This window comes from Suillus subaureus (genome assembly GCF_016647635.1).
Source record: "Suillus subaureus strain MN1 chromosome Unknown BJ212scaffold_134, whole genome shotgun sequence".
In the NCBI taxonomy this organism is placed as follows: domain Eukaryota; kingdom Fungi; phylum Basidiomycota; class Agaricomycetes; order Boletales; family Suillaceae; genus Suillus; species Suillus subaureus.
In genome coordinates this window covers 30,062-41,756 of record NW_024538690.1, presented here as the reverse complement: position 1 = coordinate 41,756, position 11,695 = coordinate 30,062, and the positions used below count along the sequence as shown (strand labels likewise).

At 47.4% G+C, this 11,695-nt stretch overlaps 6 protein-coding genes across 6 annotated transcripts; all 6 read left to right on the top strand.

Annotated features, from left to right (window-relative positions):
• Nucleotides 1–732: 732 nt before the first annotated feature.
• Nucleotides 733–906, top strand: BJ212DRAFT_1203433 (uncharacterized protein; the record flags this gene model as incomplete). Its single annotated transcript, XM_041329115.1, has 1 exon — nucleotides 733–906. A coding segment is annotated over one exon (174 nt), but the record flags the coding sequence as incomplete, so codon positions are not given.
• Nucleotides 907–1,149: 243 nt separating this feature from the next.
• BJ212DRAFT_1401646 (uncharacterized protein) lies at nucleotides 1,150–3,094 on the top strand. Its single transcript, XM_041337337.1, has 7 exons — nucleotides 1,150–1,295; nucleotides 1,346–1,453; nucleotides 1,507–1,590; nucleotides 1,646–1,895; nucleotides 1,956–2,654; nucleotides 2,706–2,920; nucleotides 2,974–3,094. The coding sequence occupies exons 1-6, from the start codon at nucleotides 1,239–1,241 to the stop codon at nucleotides 2,804–2,806; spliced, it is 1,299 nt and encodes a 432-aa protein (XP_041185770.1). The 5' UTR covers nucleotides 1,150–1,238; the 3' UTR covers nucleotides 2,807–2,920; nucleotides 2,974–3,094.
• Nucleotides 2,667–3,094, top strand: BJ212DRAFT_1401645 (uncharacterized protein). The gene is made up of 2 exons (XM_041337336.1): nucleotides 2,667–2,920; nucleotides 2,986–3,094. Exons 1-2 carry the CDS (start codon nucleotides 2,803–2,805, stop codon nucleotides 3,021–3,023), a joined length of 156 nt encoding a protein of 51 aa, XP_041185769.1. The 5' UTR covers nucleotides 2,667–2,802; the 3' UTR covers nucleotides 3,024–3,094.
• A 164-nt stretch (nucleotides 3,095–3,258) lies between these two features.
• BJ212DRAFT_146405 (uncharacterized protein) lies at nucleotides 3,259–3,801 on the top strand. The gene has a single exon (XM_041338953.1). It carries the CDS (start codon nucleotides 3,303–3,305, stop codon nucleotides 3,663–3,665), a length of 363 nt encoding a protein of 120 aa, XP_041185768.1. The 5' UTR covers nucleotides 3,259–3,302; the 3' UTR covers nucleotides 3,666–3,801.
• Nucleotides 3,802–4,745: 944 nt separating this feature from the next.
• Nucleotides 4,746–5,249, top strand: BJ212DRAFT_1401629 (uncharacterized protein). Its single transcript, XM_041337335.1, has 2 exons — nucleotides 4,746–4,977; nucleotides 5,000–5,249. The coding sequence occupies exons 1-2, from the start codon at nucleotides 4,949–4,951 to the stop codon at nucleotides 5,229–5,231; spliced, it is 261 nt and encodes an 86-aa protein (XP_041185767.1). The 5' UTR covers nucleotides 4,746–4,948; the 3' UTR covers nucleotides 5,232–5,249.
• A 2,898-nt stretch (nucleotides 5,250–8,147) lies between these two features.
• On the top strand, nucleotides 8,148–9,302 carry BJ212DRAFT_1232799 (uncharacterized protein; the record flags this gene model as incomplete). Its single annotated transcript, XM_041329510.1, has 6 exons — nucleotides 8,148–8,229; nucleotides 8,285–8,540; nucleotides 8,592–8,628; nucleotides 8,680–8,758; nucleotides 8,810–9,129; nucleotides 9,195–9,302. Coding segments are annotated over 6 exons (882 nt in total), but the record flags the coding sequence as incomplete, so codon positions are not given.
• Between the last annotated feature and the right edge of the window lie 2,393 nt (nucleotides 9,303–11,695).

The following is an 11,695-nucleotide window of genomic DNA, read 5'->3' as shown; positions in this document are numbered from 1 at the left end:
CCGTGCACTTCAATGGAACATTGCAATGCTTCAATTCATTGGCTGATCTGCAAATGCCAACTGGCAGTATATAGAGCCAGAAAAATGATGTTCCATCATCCCCGAGTCCAAGGCTCTGCTGCTCCAAAGTCTTTTCCACTGCTCCAAAGTCTTTTCTGCTGCTCCGAAGTCTTAACATGGACTTCACTCCAGTCAATGAATATGGTCCAAGGTTGTGTCAACGTTGTAATGTCCAATTTGATGTGTCAGTGACTTTTGAATATATTCGCAGCAAGGATGGTTCAGGTTGAGCATGCTGTCCTCCCTGTGCAAAACATTATATTGATCGCAAAGCTGCGGAGCTGGCGCAAAACAATGCTGTGCATGGTATGGGTAATAACCAGCACTCAGGCATAGGTAAGAATTTCAACTTCACTTCCTAGTATTGGCAGCCCTTATCAGCTTCACCATTTATCTCAGATTTTACAAGCATGGGAGCATCGAGGGAGGCCCTTGTTAAAGCTACATCAGCAGCACAACGGGGCAGTGAGTAGCATTGATAGTCTCTGTTTGTTAAATCCACACTGACATGATTGCAGAATGATTGTTCCCAAGCCAGCACTTCAGTTCTGGGTCACCACAGATGCCTGGCAATCCAGGACAAATGCTTCCACCTCCTGCTCCAGTTTCATCCTGTAAGTGTACTTATGACTCCAAATTGATTGTTGCATTTCTGACGCGTACCAAGATAACTCACTATGTCATTCAAATGGCTATACAGCCAACCATCAATTCCACCACCAATACCGTAGCAAGATGCTTCGTGCAGCATCATCCAGTCGTGTTCAAATTGTCACAATCCGAGCTGCCCTTCATCACTTAAAGCCAGAAGGCAAGTCAGGCACTTTGCTCGTTGGGGTAGGTCTTAGCTTGTAATATGACGCACTTGTTGCTTTTACTGATTCAACATGAAGAACATCGAACGAGACATGCGTGTATCGTTGTCTACCACACAAACAGAACTTCGCTTGGATATAATCCGGCATCTCCAGTCACCATGGACAGAATGGTCATGCAAACATTCTCTCACCCTTGAGAGTCTCGAGATGCATAAATCACCCATGATGCTTCTCTTTGACCCGAGGCAGCCATTGTATGATCCTGACGCAGTGGTACTTCATGATTTCTTCCTTTGCTCTACAACCAAAGATTTGGTCCCAAAATTCTATGCCAGCACAAAGGTTGCTATTCTTCTCATTATGACACACGCACAGTATGAAAGTGTCCAACTCTGGAGGGAGCAAATTGATGAGTTGGTGGGTCTTCGTCATTAATACTTACGTCTTGCTAAATGCAGTGATTTTAGCACTGTGATGATGCCACTGAGATGAAGGACGTACAGACAAATTTGCACACATCACCACCTGTCTATGCAACTGATGAGGCAAGCAACACTACGCACTCTGAGTTACCAGTCCGTCCATTCCTACTATGATGTTGCATCAAATTAACTAACAAGGATTGAAGAGTCGACACCCGAAGAAGCCACGCAGCCCCAGTCACACTACCAGTAGCCCGACTAGCAGCCGAGCCCACAAACGTGTTAAGGAGGTATGTTCACTGTACTCCTGCATTGAACATGTATTTATATTGTTAATTTGAAAAGAATGATCATAATACTACTTACCAAACGCAGGGCATTGAGACTAACGACTCGGAGCAGGATCCAGAACAGTCTACCACCTCTCAATCTCTGTTGTCGATGTCAATGTCGATGTTGGCAGTAGAGACACATCTCCCCAGTCGCATCAGTAGCCTGTTACCTGCAACTCCACGGCTTTTCCTACCCAGTCAACAACAACTCGAGGCTGCCATGAAAGCTCAGGGAAGCATCCGAAAACAAGCTTCAGCCGTTTGTATGGTTTTGCAGCATTTCAACGTGGTATTTCACTAATACATGATTTATTCATATTCAGGCAAGTACAACTCGAACACGTTCCGAGTGTACCAAATTCGCTCCGTCAAGTTTCAAGACATCATCACAACTCCACTCGACGTCACGTCCTCCCCTTTCGACCTTGTCTCAATCTCCATAGACTCCAATGCAAAGTCAATGATAGGTACTGCCGGAAGCTTCAAAACATGCCATCCGGCTCTTTTGCATACTACTTCATTGAGTGCTACACCTGGGCCATCAACTTCGCAATCTTCCATTTTCACAGCAATGCACGTCGTAGCCAAGCGTGTCTTTTTCCGAAAACGTGACGGGAACTCCAAGCGTCAAAGGTTTTCCAAAGAAGATGAACTTGGGAGGACGCTCGATGAGGCCAACTGCCTATACTGGGCTACCTGTTTGATGTCTCTCATCTACATTTTTGTTGACGAAATGCTTCAGACGCAGACTGTAAAGCAGACTGTTGCAAACGAGATCCCTCGCCTCCGACTCGTCTATGCTGCAGTTGCTATCCCTGAAGACGTTTCGGACCGCGCTGGAGCAGCATACCTATTAGAAGAAAGAATTGAGGGCAAGTTTATCAAGTATATTAACAACAATTCTGCTGCTCCTGCTCATCATCTACGGGGCAAAGAGGAAAAAATAGGGTTGTTTCTATGCTTTGCCCAGCACGTGCAATATCAGCTCACAAATGAAGTCGTGTATCTGTCTAATTTCCAAGGTAGTAATCTCTCGCGCACTCACATTCATCACACTCTAACCAACTATTCAGGTTCTGGGGACCTCCTCACTGACTGTCAAGTTATGACAGGACCGTTCGTTGTATTCCCTTTGTCTTTGAGTAATGCTAAGTTGGTTACAGTGATTACATGACTAACTTCGGTGAAGGAAATTGCACCGAGGCATTTCGCACATTCAAAACAACTCATAAATGCAACGTCTTTTGTCGAGTGTTTGATTTGCAGCCCTTCATCATAGCTGAGCAAGGTTCGTACAATTTCCTAGCATCTATTCACGAAGTTGCTGATATTTCACTGCAGACTAGGCTCCAGGCTCTGTATATACCACTATTTTGAATGTGTATCCTTAAAGTAAACGAGGGCGTCGAGATTCTTCCCCGCTTTGTCCGACATGAAAATTTGAGATACGCGTTTGAGATCGTCGGAGCCGAGGGTGGGATCATCAAAATATATAGGAATCATCTTGTCGACGAGCGGCTGCAGATGGCAGCATTGTACCGCGCTTGTGCGAACCCAGTGTCGCAGAGTCCACTCTTCGGCACTGTGGCAGCGGTATCTTGTAAATAATATCGCTCGACAACATTTAGAGGCTTACCTCGACATCTCGAACGTAGGTTGCTTGACACCCAATGCGAGAAATTGATGTAGGCATGCTGAAAAGCTGTCTTGGCCTCCTCACTCGCCAACAACCAGAACAGTCTCGCCAAAAAGGTATTGCAGGAAATCGACGACGGAGGCCTTCTGGCAGTCGATCAATTCCGCATCCCCACTTCCATAGTAGTGTACAACCCGTATTGTGCCTTCGGGTCAATATACGTCGGCACGGTGCCTCCGCATATATTCTAGCACGTGGTCAAAGGTCGGCACGTAGGCAACAAAAGCACTCACCAGTTGCGTGGCAGGGTAGGTTCAAGGGAAATACCGTCAGATCCTCGGACTTGAAGGCATCAAATAATGTGCCAAACGCACTCCGCCACGAGTCCTTCTGGTAGTGCGTGTCAGTGAACTTCGATCTATGGCAGTGATGTATTCACCCAATTTTCAGATTCACAGGGATGCGCAGACGCACTCACCCACCATATGCATATGGAAACTCATTAGGCCTGACCCTATGCCTGCATGACCTCGCCACATAGCATACTAGAAGCCAGGCCAGTGGTCGCGGGGGTAAACTGTAATGGCGTTGTAGAATAATTGACCTTGATGGTTCCAACTCAGTGTGCAGTGGCAAGTTGAACATTTGACTCGCACCGTAATATCAGGTCACGCTGGACAATGGGTAGCACGAAGTGATGAATTGCTGCAGTGGTTGGTTGAACTCGCTGATGCCCACAGCGAGCACGAAGGTTTCGGCAACGTGCTCGGACTGCTGTGACATCCATTGTTAGGTGTGCTCTGTATATACAACAATAAATACAGCGGACTATGAAAAAGGTACGCGGCATGACGGCAAATCGAACCGTCACCAAAGATCCACCATATATTTCCGAATGACCGCCTCCTTGCGAGTACATCATGGGATAAAACAGCGCGGCTCTGGAATCTTGACACTAACCTCCAAGTCGGTTCGCCTCTCCAACACGAAAAGGACGTCGTGTGTGCAGCCTTGTCCGCTAATGGAAAGCTGCTATCTACAGGTTGTGCTGATAAAACCGCGTACGTGTGGGACATTCAAGCCATCCTCAAAACATCTGGCCTAGAAGACCTCCTCTCCGTACCTGACGTGAGTACCAACTTGACTCACTCGCTATCTCATCCCCAATGGCTGAGTTAGGCACAAAAATCTAAACTCAAAAAGAAGGTATGTATCATCTGATGGCTCTTCGAGAATGAAACACGCTCATGTCCCACCCGCACAAGGAATTATCAGGCGTACGTTGTACCTTTTTCCGGCCTTGATATTGAATGTGACATGGACATTCTAGGCTAAGGCTACGCGACATCCACCCATCTGTCAAGTGCCAGCAGGCTTTTTCGATAACGTGCAAGGATGTGATCCTGTGCGTTACTGCCATCTCAATTTGCCCTGCTTTCTGACTTCTATATTGTTAGTCATCCGCTATCAGCCGTCTCCATCCTGATCCCTCTCTAACTCACCCCCGCCGTACTTTTGCACTGTCCTGGGGATCGCGTCCACGTGCTCTCCTCGCTCACCTTCCTCAACTCTTCCGCCGTTCCAATCCCAGTGCTGATGAACCAATCGAATCCCAGCAACGCCCAGGGCCCAGTACCTCCTCTCGTCGCAGTCCTCCTGTTGTCGAAGTTCCTGCACTAGATGACAAGAAGGTATGTCTTGTTGGGGGTGTTCTCAATGGCTGGCCTCAAGTTCTCTCTACAGGCACTGTATACTGCTCGGCAACCGGAACGAGCTAGCGACAAGGCGAAACGCATCAAGAACCCCGCATGGTGGGCTCGTGTTGTGTTGTTCCTTTGCTGTGCATCTCCTTCCACCGATAGTAGCCATTGATGAACGCAGCATATGGACAATCTCGATGTCTAGTTCCGTTCCTCTGTTTTGTTATCTCGTTGTAATGTATATTTCGCTATACCATCAATAACGATCATTAACCTCTCGCATCCTAATTCGTCTGTCAAGTTTACACAGCTGGTGAGTGGTATCTAGCATGGACTACGCCCCACAACACGATGCGGGGCATAGGGAATGGTGGCCCCAGAGTGGCCAGATTACCGACCATGGACGTATCACATCCAAAAGTGATAGCATGCACCGGTCAGCGAGGATTGTTTATATAGCCTGCAGGAGACTGGAAGATCAACTGACATCATTTTAGACACGTACAAAACACTGAACGACATCTGCAGCTGATTCTCGGACTAACGGTGTTTGAGGTTTTGGTCGGCGATTACTTGTTGCACGGTTACTCCAATCTCCGCGCGACTATCGACTTTCTGGAACACTGGCGCAAGACCTAAGAACTCTATATATACCGCCATTGACATCTCAATGAATCATCCACGGGCAAGGTTACCAGTACGTCGGGTAAATTCTTGACGCTCTATTAATTTCTGGAATCCGGTAGCGACTCTCATTCATCTAACCAAGATTCTCGCCAAACCCCTGGGTCATGCATTGAAGAACACAGAACAATCCACGTGCTAACTCGTTCATACGACATTCGAGTGGCTCTAACTACGTTTTTCGTACGAGAGCTTGCTCATTACCCAATCGAAGACGGTGATTCTGTTCAGGATAAAGTCTTACAATTTCAAACTGCACCTCGACTGGGACGTTGCATCATCTGTTCGCTGACATACAGTTTTCGATCCCAGCCAAGTCATCACTAATCACGAGGTACATAGCTTGTAGCCTGCATGTTCTGCCTAGATTCATGCCGTTTAACAGCGAAAACCATTCTTCCCCACTGATCGGAACTCCTGAGTTCTCTGTTACTATATTCAGGATATAGAAGTAAGCCGTCTTCTACTCTGTCCACCCCATCCTCAGTTATGATCCGAGATAACCCTGGCAGATTCGTCATATCGCACAATAATGCATTTCTCCTTCCTCACTGTTATAGTTGATTTGACAGCATCTATTGCTGTCGGTGCATGTGGCATAGAACACTTAGTCTTGCAAACACGACCATGATTGTTGGCGTTCAATGAAATGTGTATTGGATGTGAGTATGAGGTGATCCCGCCAAATACACATGAGGTAGCAGCCAGAGCAGTGCAGTCGTGAGACTGAGTTATGCTCCTACTTTAGCTTTCGTGCCGTGGTTGAGTGACTTGATTGCACAGTATGTAGTTCGGGATCGGTCGGTGCGGCTGCTTCTGCATAAATTTCAATGTTCCTTGCGCAATGCATACTGATACTTCATAGTAATGTGAAATTGACTTGAAAGCATGACATATGAGCGACTACGTGAATGCTATGACCATGGACTCGAACAGCAAATAGATTCACTCTCATGGTCTATACACAACGATGCATGCTTAAGTGGAACAGGGCAAAGACTCTATCTTCACTAACTAACTCCCATCTACACAGATTCAGCGATATTCCACCCGCAAAGACCAATCAGCGCCAATCTCCGGCACAATGTCAGTTGGATCGCCCGAGTCAATGATTGGCGGTGGTAAGCCTGGCCATCATTGCGCGTACATCGAGGGGATGACCCTGTACTGCCGACACATGAATGAAGTAACTTACCAAGTAAGTGTCCTCCCGAAGTGACTTGGACTGCGCATGGTCTGAGATCCGGCTGTAGCCCGACTTGGCCTCAGGGCTTGTGAGTCTTAGGCCCGGCCCTGCACGTCACTAAGATTCTCGGCTGTCAGGGTCAAATCGGAGACCGTCTTGGACAAAATTCATAACTTTTTGAACAAAGAACTGGATTTTGACCTTGATCTTACCAAATATGGAAGGTATGGTAGTGAACTTCGACTTCGACTTTGGACTTGACTTCAGCTGTAACTTTGCCTTGTAGTCATTTGTGCGTCACAACTTATAGTAAAACTTGAATATATATGTTATGTACGTTAAGCCAGTCTATGGTCTTACCATTCTGACACTCCTAGGGGACAAGGTGCTCGCCAGGTGTGCTGCCGTAGGTGAGCTGCGAGCTACCGAGAATTCGGAGGAAGGACTGTTCAAGCTGGGGGCCAGTATGCATTTAGGTGACATCTACAGCCTCTCTCCGAGTCGTCTCGTCTGGAGAGGATTATTGTGACGCTTACAACGGTCTTATGCAGCTATGTAGTTTGATGCCTTATTTGGCAACTTGAAATGGAGCGGCCAGGACAAAAAAACCAAAGTCACCGACACAGGTAAGCCAAAATCAAAGTTTGTGGGGCGAAGTCAGTTTGTCCAGTATGGGGCAAAGTGAGCGCTTTTGAACAACCTTTGTGGCCTTTGTGCGAAACTGCAATAATTACTGATGTTGTAACTAGATGAAAATGATGTCACTCGTTCCTGTTTGGGTACGAGTACGTACTTAACAGGGTCACCTGGGTGAGTGTGCTTGAATACTGTAATGTGCATGAGGCGAGTCCCGAAAAAGGAACCAGCAGTATCTAATGAAGGTATGCATGCACAAGTCATTACGGTTCAGCATGACGAGCAGTTAATTCATAATTTAGCCAAGCTATGAGAAGTTTGAAACCTGTATTCAATTCAGCGCCTGAAGCTACGCTCGAGGTTAGTACATTCTCTCGCTCAATCCCACGTCAAGGTCTTCACGGCACGTTGCAATGTGATGATTAATATATCAGCCATCTTTCATCTTGACCACTTCACGTAAAAGGGTTTCTACTTAGTACCGGTGTTGCGGTGTGTCCTCACTCGATGCATTCTTTCCCTGGGCGAAAACTCTATTCTGAGACTCTATCATATGTGACTGCTTCTTCTTCTCTTGAGCTATTCACCCTGCTTGTTATTCTCACCCCTGCCAGTGCCAGATATTAGGACGCCTCTTCCCAACATCTCCTCAGATCTTCCCAAATTTTGGGTCATGTCGTCCTATACACCACAGACAGATTTGCCGCTTGAACGGTCTCGTCTTATTGGAGTGATTTTGGGGGGTATATCTTACGGTGCGTTTTCGGCCCACACACGATGATTCGGCGGTTGACCCCTGTACCATAATAGGTGCATACCTTCTCCTTACTGTACAAGCGGTGATCGCTCTCATGCAACGTCCCCGAAATGGGCAGAAAATTGCAAATAATCGTCGCACGCTTCTTTGTTACACTCTCATCACGTTCGCGCTTGGGACGGTATGCTTTGCTGGCACTACAAAATATACGGAGATGATTTGGATAGACCTTCGTGATGCACCTGGTGGCCCCATTGCATTGATTGAGAACCCAATGCATTACCGCATCAACTTTATGGCTATATTCTGGTAAGCACCTTTGGCTATCCATCTACACACAGCATTGACGGTTTCATCTAGTGGTTATGTCGGGGAGTGGTTGATGCAAGCACTGCTTGTGAGCTGAATAGTTTGCCGTATGTGCAAGCCTGATGCTTGAAATACTCAGCTTTACCGATGTTTCGTGATATGGAATTGGGAGAGATACGTGATGGTCCCCATGGTCGCCCTCTATACTGGCATGATTGGTGCAGTTGTATTATGTACCAAACGGTAGTGGTTACTGACTTCTTGAGCAGGGGTAGCCATCGTCGTCTTGGTCCAGGCAGGTACCGGGGCTGTATTTTACCATATCAACGCCACACTTGCATACCTCGCCTTCCAAGTGGCGCACACCATGCTTTATACCATTCTCGTGGCGAAGCGTTTGCTCTCCATACGGGGCCTGATGAAGACAGCGTTGGATGAATATGATTCTGGCACCTATGATACCATCATCCTCATGGTCGTTGAATCCGCCATGGCATACACTATCTTTGTCATCATCTACATAGTTGCATTTGCTGTGCATTCAAACTCTCTCTCCACGCTATGTTTCTTGTCTATTAACCAAGTTCAGGTAAGCAGGCAGAAACCTGAGCTATTCGTGTCTCCGGTGCTAGCTTCTTTTTTTTAAAAACACAGGGCATCACGCAATTATTCATTATCATACGTGTGGCACGAGGGAGGGCAGTTACACATGACTGGTCGACCCGAAATGCTCCAGCAGCACCTACGACTCTAGCATTCGCAGAGACTACATCGATCCCGGCAGAAGGAACCGACGTGGCACAAGCAGCTAAGTCAGAGCAGGACAGTGTCAGTGAGTCGTATTCTGTTTTGGCGAAGCTGGCGGAAGCAAATGTATAGCGTGCCGTACTTGATTTATTCCCTCAGTTTATCTATTTGTCTTCATCTCTCTTGTAATTTTATGGACATTCTTTCAGTTTCAGCTCATTGCTACCTATAATATCCGGTAGGTAGATAAAGTACTGTCTACGGGCACATCTGTTGTAAAATATCTTTGACAAGGACGATGAGCAGACTCGTGGTGGAGCAGGGGGGACCCAAGGCCAAACCTCCATGATGGGAGGCTGCGGCTATCGAGGACCGACTACCACACTCAGCAGGACTACTGACTACAAACCAAGACCCTTCGCACTCCCGACCTGATCTGTCCTGCCCAGAGTTAGTCAAAACTTCTGCCAAGATGTGTATGAGCCGTGGGGTGAACTATGTGGTTAGTGGTTCGTGCACCTCTCTCTCGGAGAGGAGACAAGATATTCGCGGATCTGGGAAAGCATCGTGTCTTCCTTCACCTCTCCGGTTTAGCCGACACCTTTCTGGATGTGAAAAAGAAATAGCTACCCAGCGTTGGCGAGCATGGGGCAAGCAAAAATAAGAGATGCTGATCTGATGGCATCTACTGTTTGCCCGAAGACTATGATACTCTTCGTTGCGTGATAGAGCGATAATACTTGCCCAGCCCTAAAAGACAAACCCAACGACGTCTGAGCTATACAAAGACACCTCTTCGGTAGAGCTCGTCTATGCCGTGATATCGATGTCTTCTGAGTAGGATCAAATATAGACAAGCTGGTAGAAAACACATAGAAAGCGGAGATGCATCGAACCATCAATATGGCCGAATAGAGATAGGGAAACGCACGTGGCGCTTCGTTTGCGCAGCACTATGAAGAGAACGTACGGAATTACTCGATAGGTAACTTAAACCAACACTTGCGCAACCACCTCGACCCCAAAGCAAAAATCACGATCTCAGGTAGCCCACCCCTCCCGTTCTTGCGTGGAGTGAATCTGTGTCAGATTGTCCCAAGTAGGGCTTTGCCGTGGGTGATACTCTGGTTGTTTCAAGTAGGAAAAGCTGGAGCAAGAAAAAGATAGGGCCACTTATTGACCGGTCTTGAGGGATATCTCCTGGATACATCGTCCCGAAGCTGTCCTGTGGAGTCAGTATTGAATTCCCCTGGATAGGACCTCTCGTAAGCAATCCCTCCAGGCACCTTCAATATTGACATGGACTCAGGTGAAAGCAGATAGGCTAGTTAACTCACCCGCAATTTATACCCCCACAAGACAACCTCTAATCCAAAGATCCACGAGCTGCTACTCTCACATATAAGCCACAATTCCCTGTAGTGAGATCCCGAACGTCCAACATGTTTTTTTGGCCTGCTAAGATGAAAGAAACGTCAAGATTAATCCCCCGCAAGACGATGCGAGGCCATACCTGGGACGTATCCAGCGTTGCCGGCATCATCACATGTTCGGGTGACGGCTCACTTCGACTATGAGACTTAGAGAGCGGTGCACAGATAGGTGGCGAGTGGCGAGATGAAGGGAATGAGGCAGGAGCAAAGACTATGGCATTGTCTCCGAATGGCAAGACTGTTGCCAGCGGAAGCATGGACGGAACAGTGAGGTTGTGGGATGTCGAGACTGGGAAAGTTGTCGTCAAGTGGGAAGGGCACACTAAATTGGTGCTCTCGGTGTGCTGGAGTCCAGATGGTGGGCAAGTTGCGAGCGGATCCCAGGATGGGACGGCAAGAGTGTGGGATGTGAAGAGCAGTGAACCATTGACAATTCTGCAGGATCTGAATCCAATCAAGTCAGGACATGAGTCGGTGAACACGGTGAGTTACTTACCCAATGCAACAATGATTGCAACAGGAGGATTCCAACATGGAATCAATATCTGGTGTGCAGAGACGGGCATGCTGCTCTCAGAAATCCAAGTGGATTGGGCAGTTTGGAGCTTGACCTGGACATTGGACGAAAAGAAGCTTATCTCCGCATTAACCGATGGCTCGATTAGGATATTCGACACTGCCACAGGGCAGGAGATCGCCACTCTAGGTCACACAGATCTTGTCTACTCCATCACTTTATTTCCAAATGACCGCCTCCTTGCGAGTACATCATGGGATAAAACAGCGCGGCTCTGGAATCTAGATACAAACCTCCAAGTCGGTTTACCTATCCAACACGAAAACCGTGTCAAATGTGTGGCCTTCTCCGCTGATGGAAAGCTACTATCCACGGGTTGCGCTGATAAAAATGCGTATGTATGGGATGTTCAAGCCATCTTCAAAACAGCTGGCATGGAGGACCTCCTGTCCATACTT

What these genes read in the sequence shown, in the direction of transcription:
- BJ212DRAFT_1401646 (XM_041337337.1), top strand. Translation starts at nt 1,239, where the DNA reads ATGACACACGCACAGTATGAAAGTGTCCAACTCTGGAGGGAGCAAATT. An exon ending in GGGAGCAAATTGATGAGTTG is followed by an intron (nt 1,296 to 1,345) that starts GTGGGTCTTCGT and finishes CAGTGATTTTAG; the next exon opens with CACTGTGATGATGCCACTGA. An exon ending in GTATCTGTCTAATTTCCAAG is followed by an intron (nt 2,655 to 2,705) that starts GTAGTAATCTCT and finishes CCAACTATTCAG; the next exon opens with GTTCTGGGGACCTCCTCACT.
- BJ212DRAFT_1401645 (XM_041337336.1), top strand. Translation starts at nt 2,803, where the DNA reads ATGACTAACTTCGGTGAAGGAAATTGCACCGAGGCATTTCGCACATTC. An exon ending in CTTCATCATAGCTGAGCAAG is followed by an intron (nt 2,921 to 2,985) that starts GTTCGTACAATT and finishes ACTAGGCTCCAG; the next exon opens with GCTCTGTATATACCACTATT.
- BJ212DRAFT_146405 (XM_041338953.1), top strand. Translation starts at nt 3,303, where the DNA reads ATGCGAGAAATTGATGTAGGCATGCTGAAAAGCTGTCTTGGCCTCCTC.
- BJ212DRAFT_1401629 (XM_041337335.1), top strand. Translation starts at nt 4,949, where the DNA reads ATGACAAGAAGGTATGTCTTGTTGGGGGT.